The sequence below is a fragment of the Astatotilapia calliptera genome, chromosome 10 (genome assembly GCF_900246225.1).
Source record: "Astatotilapia calliptera chromosome 10, fAstCal1.2, whole genome shotgun sequence".
Taxonomy (NCBI): domain Eukaryota; kingdom Metazoa; phylum Chordata; class Actinopteri; order Cichliformes; family Cichlidae; genus Astatotilapia; species Astatotilapia calliptera.
This window is the reverse complement of record NC_039311.1, coordinates 3,835,694-3,852,176: the sequence shown is the minus strand read 5'-3', so window position 1 is coordinate 3,852,176 and position 16,483 is coordinate 3,835,694. Positions and strand designations below refer to the sequence as shown.

General features: G+C 41.4%; 1 protein-coding gene across 10 annotated transcripts in view; it reads right to left on the bottom strand.

The window, feature by feature from the left end:
* The window catches only part of ntm (neurotrimin), a 152,764-nt gene extending 138,677 nt beyond the window's left edge, over positions 1–14,087 (bottom strand). For 9 of the 10 annotated variants that reach the window (XR_003273586.1, XR_003273587.1, XM_026181960.1 and 6 more), the window contains exon 1: positions 13,256–13,524. Coding sequence is in view for 8 of the 10 variants with exons in the window: in XM_026181960.1 (XP_026037745.1) it covers positions 13,256–13,428 (173 nt within the window). In the remaining 2 variants the exon portion in view is untranslated. Of the gene's footprint in view, positions 1–13,255 lie in introns of all 10 variants that reach the window. The other variant, XM_026181955.1, reaches the window with a different exon arrangement.
* Positions 14,088–16,483: the final 2,396 nt, after the last annotated feature.

Genomic DNA, 16,483 nt, shown 5'->3' with positions numbered 1-16,483 from the left:
CATCAGAATTGTTGTCTAAAGGCAAAGAAAGATGCCCAACGGATTTACTTTACCAAATTGACCATCCCAGCCTTGCCATAATGGTCCATTTGATTCACCTTTTATTGTTTATTTTATTTTCACTTACTGAACATGGGACAGACTTGACTGGGGGAAAGAAGGGGAGAAAGAAAGAGGGAAAGAGAAACAGCTGAGAAGAGGGACGGGGGAGAAGGGCAAAAACCAAAAACCAACAGAATGAGCAGAAAAAGAAAAAAAAGAAGAAGAAAAGAAAAAAAATGCATATATCAATCACCTGGGTCACCTGCTGAGAAAGAAAAAAAGAAAACAAGCAGAAGAGAACAAGAGTAATAGAATAAACAACATCACAATGATATATGGGAATAGGACAGTAAATACTAAATATTAAACATTATTGTGCAGCACATAAGATCAACAGAACACAGTGTGCTTTGAGGTAGGAGCCAAAAAGGGTGTAGTTTGTGGGTGTGATCACCCGTGTGTACACCTGTGAGCATGGACGTGCTTGTTTTGTTTTGTTTTTTTAAAAGGTTCCTTCATGTAATGATCTGCTAGAGGGTGTGTGTGTGTGTGGGGGGGGGGGGGGGGGGGGCACAGCCCCGTCCTCCAGGGCATGAAGCAGGTATGGAGGAGATCAAAACTCCAGACATCCAGAGGCCCCAAGAACACAAGAGACCAAGGAAGACCAACAGAGGAGCAGCCGCGCCACTGTCCCAGAAAGAGCTGAGGAGAGTCCCAGATGAGGGCTCACTCAGCAGCCGTGGAGCAGAAGCCAGGGGGAGTTGCAGTGACGCGCCCGTGAGCTCCGCCGGCAGCCAGCCGTGCCTGAGTGACCGAGCCCCAGGCCGAGAGGCCGGGGGCACCCCACCTCCGAAATGGCCTGAGCGAGCCCCAGGCTCCAGGCCCCGATAAGCGGCCACCAAGGAGTGAGCCGGTGTGTACCTGGACGCCCATCCCCGGACACAAAGAACCACCAATGCACCGATGTCTGAGGGAGTCCGCCACTGGAAGACCGGAACCGCTACATCGATCACTACGGCCGTCTGCTTCTGTTTGTCTACCACCACTATGTCCGGTTGGTTAGCCACCACCATTTTGTCCGTCTGTATCTGGAAGTCCCACAGGATCTTAGCTCGGTCATTCTCCACCACCCTTGGGGGCATCTCCCATTTTGACCTCGGGACTTCCAGGTTATACTCGGCACAGATGTTCCTGTACACTATGCCGGCCACTTGGTTATGGCGTTCCATGTATGCCTTGCCTGCTAGCATCTTGCACCCTGCTGGATTGTCTCTGGGGCATCTTTACACAGCCTGCACCTGGGGTCTTGCCTGGTGTGATAGACCCCAGCCTCTATGGATCTTGTACTCAGAGCTTGTTCTTGTGCTGCCATGATTAGTGCCTCTGTGCTGTCTTTCAGTCCAGCTTTGTCCAGCCACTGGTAGGATTTCTGGATATCAGCCACCTCCTCTATCTGCCGGTGGTACATACCGTGCAGGGGCCTGTCCTTCCATGATGGTTCCTCGTCTCCCTCCTCTTTCTTGGGTTTCTGCTGCCTGAGGTATTCACTGAGCACTCAGTCAGTTGGGGCCATCTTCCCAATGTATTCTTGGATGTTCCTTGTCTCATCCTGGACTGTGGTGCTGACACTCACCAGTCCCCGGCCCCCTTCCTTCCGCTTAGCGTACAGCCTCAGGGTGCTGGACTTGGGGTGAAACCCTCCATAAGATAAGATAAGATAACCTTTATTAGTCCCACACGTGGGAAATTTGTTTTGTCACAGCAGGAAGTGGACAGTGCAAAAGTTATGACGCAAAAATTAGAATACAATAAGAATAAATACAGTACACAGCTGTACAGAATAGAATAAAATAATATATTATATACAATAGAATAAAATAGAATAAAAATATACAATAAGATAAAAATAGAATACGAATGCTATATACAACTGAGTAAAAATACAACGATGCCAGAAAAGATTATTGCACTTAGTGTTATTGCACATGTGTGGATGTGTGTGTTTGTTCAGTTAAAGTCTTTGTTGTGGAGTCTGACAGCAGTGGGGAGGAAAGACCTGCGAAATCTCTCCATCCCACACCGTGGGTGCCGCAGTCTCCCACTGAAGGAGCTGCTCAGTGCTGTCACAGTCTGCTGCATGGGGTGGGAGATGTTGTCCAACAGGGATGACAGCTTAGCCGCCATTCTCCTGTCACTCACCACCTCCACTGGGTCCAGAGGGCATCCTAGAACAGAGCTGGCCCTTCGGATCAGCTTGTTCAGTCTCTTCCTGTCCCCAGCAGAGATGCTGCCGCCCCAGCAGACCACACCATAAAAGATAGCAGAAGCCACCACAGAGTCATAGAAGGTCTTCAGGAGTGGGCCCTCCACTCCAAACGACCTGAGTCTCCGCAGCAGGTACAGCCTGCTCTGCCCTTTCCTGTAGAGGGCATCTGAGTTATGAGTCCAGTCCAGTCTATTGTTCAGATGAACACCAAGGTACCTGTAGCTGTCCACAGCCTCAATGTCCATACCCTGGATGTTCAGTGGTTGCAGTGGAGAATGCTTGTGCCTGCGGAAGTCTACCACCAGCTCCTTGGTTTTACTGGCATTGATCTGGAGGTAGTTCAGCTGGCACCAGTCCACAAAGTCTTGAGTCAGTCCTCTGTACTCCTTGTCGTCCCCATCAGTGATGAGGCCGACTATTGCAGAGTCATCAGAGAACTTCTGCAGGAAGCACTGGGTGGAATTGTGGGAGAAGTCTGCAGTGTAGATGGTGAAGAGGAACGGAGCCAGAACCGTTCCCTGTGGGGCCCCCGTACTGCAGACGACCCTGTCCGACACACAGCCCTGAGTCCTCACATACTGTGGTCGGTCGGTGAGGTAGTCCAGGATCCAGGTAGTGAGGTGATGGTCCACTCCAGAGTTCACCAGCTTGTCCTTCAGAACCGAGGGAAGAATGGTGTTGAAGGCACTGGAGAAATCAAAGAACATGATTCTCACAGTGCTCCCAGCGGTCTCCAGGTGAGAGAGGGAACGATGCAGGAGGTGAATGACGGCATCATCCGCTCCAATGCCAGGCTGGTAGGCAAACTGAAGTGGGTCCAGTGATGAGCTTGTTAGGCGCCGAGGCTGAGCCAGGACCAACCGCTCCAGGGTCTTCATCAGGTGGGATGTCAGAGCCACCGGCCTGTAGCTGTTGAGGTCCTTGGGGCGTGAAGTCTTTGGCACTGGTACAACACAGGAGGTTTTCCAGAGCTGTGGGACTCTTCCCAACCTCAGGCTCAGGTTGAAGAGGTGCTCCATCACCCCACACAGTTGGTCCGCGCAGGACCTGATGACCCTCGAGCTGATGCCATCTGGGCCCGCTGCCTTCTTGCCATTAATCCTCCTCAGTTCCCTCCTAACCTGGGTGGTTGAGAGAGACAGGCTGGAGCCTTGTGTTGAGTGTGTATTGGATGCTGTTGTTGGGGGTGGGGAGGAGTGAGCAGGGTGAATAGAGGAGGTGTGAAGTGTCTGAGGTGTCAGAGGTGGAACAGCAGCAGTGGGGGTGGGTGAGTCTGCAGCCGATGTTGTAGACTGTCTCATGGTTGAATCAAATCTGTTGAAGAAATGCTCCATGCATGGTAAGGAGCTTTCTTGTCTTTATGTCAGTGGCTTCTATCTCCTCCTTTGGCCAGCCTATTACCCCAGCAGGGTACCTGATCACGGGCAGGGCGTACGTGTTGATGGCCCGGATCTTGTTCTTACCATTCAGCTGACTCCTCAGGACTTGCCTGACCCTCTGCAGGTACTTGGTGGTTGCAGCCTTTCTAGCGGCCTCTTCATGGTTCCCATTTGCCTGCGGGATCCCCAGGTACTTGTAACTGTCCTCTATGTCTGCAATATTGCCTTCTGGTAGTTCAATCCCCTCAGTTCTGACTACCTTCCCTCTCTTTGATACCATCCGACTACACTTCTCCAGTCCGAACGACATTCCAATGTCATTGCTGTATAGCCTGGTAGTGTGGATCAGTGAATCGATGTCTCGTTCACTCTTGGCATACAGCTTGATGTCATCCATGTACAGGAGGTGGCTGACAACTGCTCCGTTATATATACACACACACACACACACACACACACACACACACACACACACACACACACACACACACACACACACACACACACACACACACACACACACACACACACACACACACACATTTTTTATATATAGACACTATGAGATTGTTTGTTGTAATACAAAGAACAAAAACAAAGCTGCTGCTGTTGTTGTTGGAACCATAAATCCTGCTCTCTACCAGAAAATCCTGAATTATGAAGAATGTCCATAACCCTTATGTCTTGGTTCATAACCCTTGGGACAATGATCAGCAGGACAATGATCCAAAACACACCAGCATGTCCACTGAATGGCTAACAAAATAAACAAATAAAGTTCATATTTAATCCAATAGAGATGATTTGGCATGTTCATGCTCAAAAACCCTCCAGTATGGCTGTATTTACGTTTATGGTTTATGGATGATAAACCGTCAACATCGCCTGGTAAAAGTCGAAGCAGTCGCTGCTGACCAACATTGATGGAGATCGTTAGCTGCCTGATGCGCCCCTCAGCATAGGAGGAACTAAGTGCTAAGTACATGTCAGCATCATATTTCCTCATGCTGTGTGTTCGCTCGTCTTGTGTGTTTCATAGTTTCATCTATGCCTGAGTATTTTCTCTTTCTGTGTTCTTCTGTATTAGCAATAAAGGTCTAGTCCTGCATTTACTACTACTACAAAGCACTATGACAAAGCCAGCCAATGAAATGTGTTTTTCCACTTTATCTAAGCATTGAGTCAGGGTGAACTAACTAACATTGTGAAGCATTTGCATATGCCTAAACTCTAAGTAAGTTACAACATACACCTCACAACAATAGTCAGTACAGACAACAGGACACAAACATGTGACTCATACACAAAGACAGACATTAAAAATACTTACACGGACCAAAACAGCAGTTCTCTCGCTTCTTTAAAATAGATTTCAACTGTCCCATCATGTAATTATGAAATTACACAGTGCCTAGCATGTACGCACGTGAAATCAAATACAGTGCACTAACAACAAAATAAATAGCAGCCGTGTAAATTTAAAAATTTACACTCTCCCCAATGTGCCCTATACCCATCCTCCCTACTTTGATCTAGGATCTACTTACAGGTAGGTAGGTGAAGGTTGGTGTTTATTGTCGATGGAGTGAACAAACAGAACAGAGGTAGGAAATGGCTGGCTGGCTAGCTGGCTGGACGACTGACTGAATGACTGAAGGACTGACTGAAAGACTGAATGGCTGGCTGACTGAACGCAGGCGGAAACGACAACATAACATCACATGTACTTCAATGACACGACAACGATTGGATGGAACTGAGGACTTAAATACACGCTGGGTGATGAAGGATTAGAAACCGGTGAGTACACAGCTGAACTTAGTCTGACTAATGTTACATGGAAATAACTGGAACACAATACGCAGGCGGTATGCTGACGCAGAAAACATAGATGTGAAAATAAACTGAACATGACAAAACGGAAAACACTTAGTCAACGACCCAGGAACCCTGACACGACTGACATTGATTTTGAGGGAGGTATTTTAATGTATGGTCTCAAGAACTTTGCCTCTTGTTTTAGTTAAATTGTTTATTTAAATTTATTTGGGCCATGTCTAAAATTTTGCAACTGAAAAGTGTCCCACTTAATTACCATGATGTCCTTCTACTGCTGTGGCATAAATTACTGGTGTAAATTAAATTTTCAGAAGAGCAAAGCAATTGAATAACATGACTAAACTTACTTGCTTTGTTTAATCATTTTGCATGGTTTTAACAAGTAAATGACACTCCTGTACAAGTAAAGAGTTTTTATTTTTGTCATTTTTGCCCCAATGAGTCCTTTCAGAATGCATTAACTTTCTTAACTTTAACGAAGGCCATATAAACCGTATCCAATAACAATATCAAGTCCTACTCTCGCCCTCAAATAAAAGTAATTTATTTGGCTGAGAACAGTGGTTCTCAAACACCTTGCTGGTGGAGTACAATATAAGTGAAGAAATATGGAATAATAAAGTAAACAGTAAATAGTAATACATTAATCCTTAAAATAAGTTTCCAGCATGATATCACACCAGTTTGTGAAATAGTCAAAAAAACACATCTATTTTTTCGCGTGGTCATGGACACAAATTGTTAATAGATGAAAAAAGTAATTATCCATCAAACCTAAAAACTAGTTGTTCAACCCTTGGCAGCAGGATGTACAGGCAAACTGGCAATGAGTTTTTCACGTTGCTGTGGAGGAATTTTGGCCCTCTCTTTTTTTTCAGAATTGTTTTAATTCAGTCATACTGGAGGGATTTTGAGCCTGAACACCCTGTCAAGTAGGGCTGCTCGATTATGGCAAAAATGATAATCACGATTATTTTCACTGAAATTGAGATCTCGATTATTTGACGATATTTATTTAACCCTTTAAGACCTACCATAGAACCAAGTCCGCCAGAGCTTATATTATTTTTTTACATGTTGTAGTGCCATTTGTGGGAGCATTTCAAGTTGCTATACAACTGTTATAGCCCATATTTTAATAATATGTATGCATTAAGTCCATAGTAACTACATTAATTGCAAAAAAGTGCAATAAACTACAAGAAAATTGAAAATCGTTTTTGTTTTTTAACATATATTTTTACTTGGAGAAATTTAAGAGGTTTATCCCTCAAAACTTTAAATACAAAAAAGTTGCAAAAAATAGTTTACAACAACAGGAAATTAATTTTGAGTGTCTTCATAGTTTTATTTTGGAGATACAGCAATTTTTATATACTGCAGGAAAAACAAAAACAATCCTATGATGCAAATTTGCAAAGAAAACAGCAGGTGCATCAAAATAAACTATTTCCAGCAGTGCAATTCGAGTTCTAAGCATCCCAGAAACTATTCAGAAAAGTCAAACATGACCAGTATAGGCTTTTAAGGCCTACAAGTAAAAAAAAAACTACATTTTCCGCGAAAATGACATCACTTCCGGTTTCGGGCAGGAAATGGCGGACATGTGATAGTTAGCGGTGACGTCTGTTTCAATGTGCGAAGTGTTACGAACAGCTGATCGGATCGGCAAAGCGTGTTTCTGGAATATTATGTTTTTGTTCCTGCAAGCGCTTTTTATGCAATTTATGTGGAAGGAAACCGTGACCGAGGACAAGCTGATGGCATAAGATGTAAGTTTCATATGCAAAACAAATTATTGCGCTAGCTTACACGGTTCAGGTTCTACAGGGATTTAAAAATAGTTACACAAAACGGAGCGTGCTGCTCTGACCGGCTTTAAAGGGTTAACAATAACAATGTATTGAATAATGACTTTAAAAAATAATATAAAATAGTGTGCAACACCACTGAAGTTTTTTTTTAACCTCTCTTTTCAACCAACGGCAGTCACTCTCCTCTCCAAATAACTTCTGCTTAGCTTTCCGAGCTTCCCTCGGGTCCTCTTAATCAGCCGTCTCAACCTTTTTTGCGCCACGGACCGGTTTATGCCCGACAATATTTTCACGGACCGGCCTTTAAGGTGTCGCGGATAAATGAGGGAGGGGCTAATAATCAGCTCAGTCATTTTTAATGATCGTTGAAAACCCAGATCGTAATCGTGATTAAAATTCGATTAATTGAGCAGCCCTACTGTCAAGGTCATTCTCTATTGGATTAAATACAAACTAGCAGCAAAAAATTTCTGGCACAACTTCACCTGCTTCCAAGGTGCAAGGAGAGGATGAAAGAATTAACAAAGCAGGAACTCCAGCAACACTTGAGGGAAGATGAACAACTTTAATAATTGACCAACGCGTTTCGGCTTGTGGCCTTCATCAGGGTCATCCTGATGAAGGCCACAAGCTGAAACGCGTTGGTCAATTATTAAAGTTATTCATCTTAAATACAAACTAGGCCACAACAAAACATTTTGGGGGTTTTTAGCCATTTAGAGGTGGACTTGTTGGTGTGTTTTGGATCATTGTCCTACTGTGTCCCAAGGGTTATGTAGCAGGACATAAGGGTATGCTCCATAGTCAGGATATTCTGGAGCAGAATTTATGGTTCCAACAGCAACAACGACAAGTTGTTCGAGTTTCTGAAGGAGCAAAGGAGGCCCCAACACAAACTACATGTTTGACTGTTGATATAATGTTCTATTTATTAAATGCTGAGTTAGTTTTATACCAGTTATACGAGATGCAAACCTTGCAAAATCTTAAATTTTTATCTTGTTTTATGGGGCAACCGTGGCTCAGGGGGTTGGGAAGCTCATCTGTAACCGGAAGGTTGCCCGTTCGATCCCCCTGCTCTCTCTGTCCTGGTCGTTGTGTCCTTGGGCAAGACACTTTACCCTACCGCCTACTGGTGTTGGCCAGAGGGGCCGACGGTTCGATATGGCAGCCTCACTTCTGTCAGTCTGTCCCAGGGCAGCTGTGGCTACAACTGTAGCTTGCCTCCACCAGTGTGTGTGAATGTGAGAGTAAATGAATAGTGGAATTGTAAAGCACTTTGGGTGCCTAGAAAAGCGCTATATAAATGCAATCCATTATTATTATTATTATTATTATTATTATTATTATTATTATTATCTTGTCAGTCCACTGAATATTTTCCCAAAGGTCTAGGGGATCATTATAATGTTTTTTGGCAAATGTGACACAAGCCTTTGGGTCAGCAGTGGCTTTCACCATAGGTAAAAGCCACAGCAAGGTAAAAAGCAAAATCAACTTATCTGTGCATTTTCATGTTTCGGTTTATTGTAATGCTTGAGCACTTTAGATGTTCAGATCCACATCCATAATGGAGTATTATTAATAGTGCTGATGAAGTGATTTTTTTTTAATTTAAACTATTTTCAATCAAGTTAATAGAGATAAATGAATCATCATATTTTTGTATTCCTATTGTTTTCGGTTATGTGCCTATGCTGATAGTTGCTATGCAGCAACTCTCTATACTCTCGCCACAGGAGGCCTTAGCAGGGATAAACTAGCGAGTCCGTTCACATCAAGATAAACTGATAATTAGTCTTATGGTAGTGCTTTCGACTACTGATTAGTAATAATGAGGTAATAGTTGGGTAATAAAGTGGGAACAAAAAGGTAATAATATGGAAATTTGCACATTATTACCACCTAATAACCGAGTAATATCCAAGTAACATAATTGTAGCAACAATGGTTACAGGTGAGTAATATTATACTGAAATTCATTTACTGAATAACAAAGGGACAAAACATGGAGTAATAAAGTGGAAACAAAGCTATAACGATGAAGCAACACCAATTAGAGAAAGTAGTGTAATACCTTGGTAACAATATAAAACAACCTGCTAGCAATGCAAAGGATGTGTCTGTGCATTTGAATTATCATCTGTTAGAAAGGCTTTAAATGGTAATAACCTTTAATAATAATAAGACTGTTTTGACTGATGTTTTACAATAATAGGAAAGTATTACCATATTATAATGCTTCAATTCTAATTCTTTTTAAAAATTAATAAGGGCACCTTAAGAATTGCAATAATTACCTCGGAATATCTGTGGTACTTTCTGTGTAATACAAAGGAATCTGGGTTGCAAAATGCAAAACTGCCTGTTTCAACTTAATACCATGTTAATCACTACATAGTGCAGCCCAGATTCCTTTTATTACACATAAACTACAACAGGTATTCCTAGGTGATTATCACATTTGACGTTTCCTTTAATAAGTTATTAATGTGGTACTAATGAAAAACAGGCAGTTTTGCATTTTGCGGTCCTAATTCCTACTTATATAACCAAACAAACACCAAAGATATTTCCATCTAACATGTCTTGACATTTCCTTCAATAGGTTAATTTTTTTTACCAACTAGAAATAGGCAGTTTTGCATTTTGCAACCCTAATTCCTGCTTATTACACAGAAACCACACGTACCATCAATGTTTCCATTTAATAAGTCAGAACGATAAACACAACATTTACATTATTGCTTTTAAGCAAAGTAGGATGCTGGAGAACCAGGATTAACTGAGGCATTATAATATTATTATATTATATTTCTTATTATTCCTATTATTCTAAAACATCAGTCAGTACAACCTTATTCTTATGAGGTTATTACCATTTAAAGCCATTCTAATAATGGATTAAAATTCAAATGCACATACATAACCTTCATAGTGCTAGCAGGTTATCAAATTCTTATTATGCTACTATTACTAATTGGTTTACTCTTTTGTTTACTCTTACTCAGTTGTCAAAAAAAGGGCAATGTGTAGCTTGTTAGCACTGCACACAGCAGGAGTGGTAAGTCTGAGAAGTGCAAACAGATTCAAGTTTTCCAAGTACTATAAAGGTAATACAAAATAACTCACCTAGCTATTGTAAGGGCCCTGCCTGCATCAGGTAACCTAATTACCTGATTACTAATACTATGATGGCCTTTTATCCTGCTCAGGTTCCAGTGTGACTCAAGCATGTTGCTAAATGTTCATTCTCTGTCCTCTTTTTTTATATTCTTTTGTTGCTGTACTGTAAACTGACTGCCTCTAAAATTCTTCAAATTGTGTCACAGTTTTGTGTTTTCAGTGTTGTACAACTAAAAGTAAAGGTCATTGTAGATCAATTTAATCAATTTAATGTAGAAGGTTAAGTTGTTTTATGTTGGAAATGTTTAAGGTCGTAAGACCATGGATTTTAACTTACATACTGTTTTTGTGTACACATCCACAGTTCTTATTGCCATTAAACCTAAAACAGAAGCTGTTCTGGATGGAACAAAAAGAAAGACTCTGGACTCAGCTGGCAGGCTGCCTGATCACACAAACAATCCTCTGTCCTGTTTATAAAAATTGCCCTCATGTCAAGAATCCCCGGAATGTAAATAATGAAGGAAAACATGCAAACAAATCATCACATCTAAAACCCACTGCATATCATCAGTAAAATATCTTAACAATTAATGATATTAATGTGAGGGTTTACTTGATGCAGGCATTCCTGCTTATTTTAAAACTACAGTTGATATAGTGTAGATCCCTCCCGTCCATAAATATAAAAGATCCTGATTTCATGAGCAAATCAGGAGTTGCAGAAAAATATATTTGTTCAGAAGCATCGACTCTATAAAGCTGGGCAGTCTTATACATTGTGCATAGAGCTCCATAAATGCATGTGCTTTAGATTCAGATGTCTTTTCAACTGATGTGACTTCATGAGCAAGCACTCACTAACAAGATCAAAGCACAGCACAGCCACAGAATGTATGAATCAGACCAAAACAATCATTACTGCTCAGCCTGAAGGACTGATACGCATCATAGTAGGTTTAGACTTGCCAATCCCACTGACCTTCTTTCAGGGTTAGCGATGGGTTGACATTCCATGACAGTTTCAATATGGATAGGAGCAAGAATGCTATGTATTTTTGTGTTGTTGTTGCCCTACAAGCTCTGCTGTTTAGACTGATCTAGAGCAACTTTGACTCTGTTACATACTGTTGGGACTTGACATTGTTCCTAAACAATATTAGGACATGATAGATTGCTATCGGTGGTGCTGAAATAGTGGTAGGTCAGTCAGTACAGTGCTTGATTGGGACTGTAAAGTATTTCAGCAAGAGTCTAGTACTGTGGCTAAAAATTGTGCAAAATATTCAGAAAAATCTGATTTACTATTATACAATAACACACAGGTAAAACTGAAATAAATTTTAACTGTTCTTTTGCAACAGTTGCCATTTTACCATTTTAAGGATTTGCTTTACAAATCCTAAAAGGAGAAAATTTGTTCCAAGTCTGTGAAACAACTTTACTCTTGTTTGCTTATTTTGTTTTTCTATTAATTCCATAAATGCAAAATGAGCACGTTGATGCCAGTGTGATTAAGTTTGTCTTGCTGTATTGTTGTTTAGTCAGCACTTTATCCCAGCCTTACTCCCTATTGTGTCAGCTTACACCTAATGAAGGAACAGCCAAGTTATGTTCATTATTTACCATACTGATGACCTTTTAGAAGAGGCCTCTGTGATGTCCAAACAATGGATTATGAAGAGGATTTTGTAGAAAAAGCAAGCAGTATATTTGTCAGCCAGTCTGCATTGGGATGTTGAAGATAATATCAGTGAATGGGTTTGTCTGACATGCTGATATTTTTCACGCAAAAATAGGCAAGAAACAATATGCTTGGGATAATTTAGAAATTGTCTCATGATCTGTTAATTACACATATGTCATATGGTAATCCTTTTATTTTCGCAGCATAGTGACGTATGACTGTGAGTGGTTAAAGACCTGTGGCCATTAGTTTGGCAGACTTAGCAAATGGATGAAGTGAGTTGAAGAAAGAATTCCACCAGCTAAATCACTTAAATATAAAATTATAGTTGGTTTGGATATTACCAGTGAGCTTTTTCACCTTTGTTTGGCTATTAAGATTTCATTGATACTTATGCAGCTGTCAGTTTTCCATATGGAAAGTCACTATCAGCAGAAGCCTTCTTGATGAATGTGGGTTGTTGTTTTTCAGCCTGGTTCTATTTGCCCCTTCTTAACTTTGAGCAGCCCTGCTTTAAACAGTAGTAACACTATTCCTATAACAGTGATAAAATTAATTGCTTTGGTCATTGTCCTTATTGGTTCTGTTGCTCTCAACATTGCATTACGTAAAAGTAACACAAATCCCCGTGTCCAACTAAGGTTTGGGGACCGCTGAAGAAACAAAACGTGTTTACGGACTTGTCACTCAGTTCTTTTTTTTTCTGTAACCACAACTATATTTCTATTCATCTACAGCCATCAGCAAACACTTTACAACAGTTTTTGCTCGTGTCCTCCTTCCAGAAACACGCTTTCCCCATCACCTTTAGTTCTGCATCGTCACACAACAATTAAAACAATCAGTGTCTCTAGTTAACAGCTGCAGAAGATTAGCAGTGTCGTTTTTGAATGGAGTGTTTTCCACAGACTAATCCGCTCAACCCCCCGCCCGTTTTTAACGTCGGTTGCATGATAAAACAGACAGCACGTCAGTCCTTCTGCTACTCGATCCCATTCCACATATTTCATTTAGGGCAGCCTACAGGCAGTGCATAACTTTGGCGGTGGAATTCATAAACAGCAGTAGCAGAAGCGAGACACTTGTGTGAGGGGAGACTCACCTGAGAAAGACCGTCTCTCCTTGTCGGACTGTGATATTGTCCATCACTTTGTTGTAGGACTGAGAATCCCCTTGGCTGCGGACCTGCAACCCTGCAGGTACAAGAAACAAAATCCTCAGGGAGAGAAAAATTGTGCATTTGGAAAAAGCGACAAAATATCCCCGGATAGACATCGTCTTTAGCCTTCGAAGGCGCACAAACAAAAATCATACAGCGAGACAATGAGGCGGTCCTCCGCCGTGAACGGAGATTATTGTACTCCCAGTTCATTAGTCTTAATCCAAATCTTCTCGCCAGGTATTTGTGGTGTGAAGAGCAAGGAAGACAGAGGACGCTGTCTGGCTGCACTATGGATTATCACTGCCCTTTGTTTTAAACGGGGGGTGGGGATTATTCTCATTATCCCTCTGTTTGATTGTTTGTTTGTTTTTTCTTTGGGTTTTGTTTGTCTTTTTTAAAACATAAGAAATAAGACGTAAAGATCCCTTCAGGAAAGTATTGAACGCTTCATCCTCGGTAGAGAGAATCGAAAAAGTACACAATTAAGAAAAGAGGACTTGGAATCGTATTTAAAGGGAGGAAGATGCTAAGTTTGCGAACTGCATGGGTAGCAAGTGATTTGACGATCTGTAATAAGTGCGCTTTCTGTGTCATTGTGTAGTGTCTGCAGATAGTGTTCAATGAAAAGGGGAAAAAAAAACACGGCTGTGCTCATCATTATGGAAAAGTTCCTTCCTGTTAAAGTATTTTATGATGATCGTTTTTATACTTTATACCACTGCATAGAAAAATCTGAATCAGAATCAAGAAAAAAGAACTTCAGTATACACATTTTTGAAGCATATACAGTGCAAAAGATTTGAGCCACCCTTCATTTCTTAATATTTTGATGGGAAATTAGAACACAAGTGTAGCATTTTTTTTCTAATCAGAGTATTACTCTTAGATCTTGAATATTTCCTTTTGAAACGAAGTGCCAGAGTACCAGTAAACTCTTTTAAAAAGCAGCCACCTGTGCCTCCTCTCTCCTCCAAATGCATTTTAGGAATTGTGACATCCTGTACAATGTCAAACTGACATATTGTCTGAGTCTCAAACTAGAGAAGAGAGCAGGCACAAAATTGAGAAATGAGAAAATACCACTACATTTGGTAAAAGCTTATACATAAACATATTGACTGGCAATCAACATCCCTTTACAGTAGTTTATTTGGTTTTTCCTGTTGCCATTGTGCTCATCAGTGACATCCCTGCATGTTCGTCAGTTTGTAGCGAAATCTTTATTTGAATGATTACATTGCCAAAAATATTCACTTGTACGCCTTCACACCCCTTTCAACTTGAGAAACACTGCCTAATCACATTAACTGAATTTTATTTTAATGTATTGCACACCGACCTAAACATTTCAGCACTCCTGATGGCAATGGCACCTCACACAGAGGACACACTCAAAAGTCCTGTTTCCATTTGCAGCTTTAAGATTTGCAGTTTTTGGTACAAAATCTCTGCTATTCCACAATGGAATTTAATATTTTATTAATAAAAAGTTGGTACAAAGCAAAAAAAAGAAAAGAAAGAAAGAAATGTATTACTAATAATTCACAACTCACATTTCACCATCCATTCCTACAGTATTTTGTTATATAAGCTTTAGACACCATTTCTTGTTCATGGCTAATTCACCAATTTACCTAAGATGTCTGGGGCAGATTCATGAATTTGTGGAGTTTGCATGTTTTCTCAATACTGCAGCCCATAAAGCGTGCCTGTCATATAAACCATTGTTTGTTACTTGCCATACCTTCCCTTTTTGAAACCATATCTCATGTCAAGATTGATGTTTAGACTTTATTATTTCCATTTTTATTATCAATAAACATGGTTTCACATTGTCTAAAGGTGTTTGGTGTTGTTCAGTAATACCAGGAGTTCACTCAGAAAACAACACTGGATACAAAAGCATCAAGAGACTGCTTTGATTAATGGCAACCTAATAACTAATAGAGTTGTTTTTTATAACTTGGTCATATTAGATGTGTTTTCTCTTTTAAAAATATGGATGTTTGAAGATAATTTCTGGCTTAATTAGAGAATGATTATTCGGGCAAGCTCTAATCTTCTAACCTTTTCTTTCTGCAAAATAATCAATTATCTTTTGACATAACAAATGTCCTCTTTGTTTTTACTACCACTGTCTGGTATCATAATAGTGATTCATAGCCAGGGTCACTGTATTTATAGAACAGGTGCCATGCAATCTTTTTTGAAGCACTATGTTACCACAGAGAATTAAACTTGCTCATGGATGACATTGGCTTTGGTTGTTTAGACAACAAATGAATGCAAAATGAAGTTGTTGGAACTAAATATAGCACATCTTCGCAACAAACTGCAATCTAAGAGTCTGCAACACCATTTACTGTATATTTATTGTTAGGATTAGATGTACAGGAAATAGATCATGCTGGTGCTCTCGACAGAAAGCCAAATGGTCCCCTCTGCTGCTCTGCACTGTGATCTGTCTTGATGACTTCCAGATGGCTAGCTTTATTATTTACTCATGTTACAGCTAGTGCTGTCAGCGTTAATCTCGATAAAATTATGTTAATGCCATAACCGCATTAACGCCGCAAATCCGTTAGCGAGTTAACACAGATTGCACAGATCCCCCCCTCCAGGGGCAAGGGTACCTAGACCCGGGGCTTAGAGTACGCTTGGGGAGTGTGATCGTGTGTACAGCGTCTCTTTATGTCTGTCTCCACGTTGGTTGAGTGTGGAGTAAGTGTATATGAGAGCATGAGGGTGGGAATGGATGTTTGTATATGTGTGTGCCTGTATTTCTGTGTCTATATGTCAGGTTGGGTGTCAGGCGCCACCTCTCTGGGGACATCTTAGGCCCTCCAAGGTATGGAGGCCTATCTCCCCCTACCACCACTTCCCCTGCCAGTGGCGGACTCCCTCAGACATCGGTGCGTTGGTGGTTCTTTGTGTCCGGGGATGGGCGTCCAGGTACACACCGGCTCACTCCTTGGCGGCCGCTTATCGGGGCCTGGAGCCTGGGGCTTTCTCGGGCCATTTCGGAGGTGGGGTGCCCCCGGCCTCTCGGCCTGGGGCTCGGTCACTCAGGCACGGCTGGCTGCCGGCGGAGCTCACGGGCGCATCACTGCAACTCCCCCTGGCTTCTGCTCCACGGCTGCTGAGTGAGCCCTCATCTGGGACTCTCCT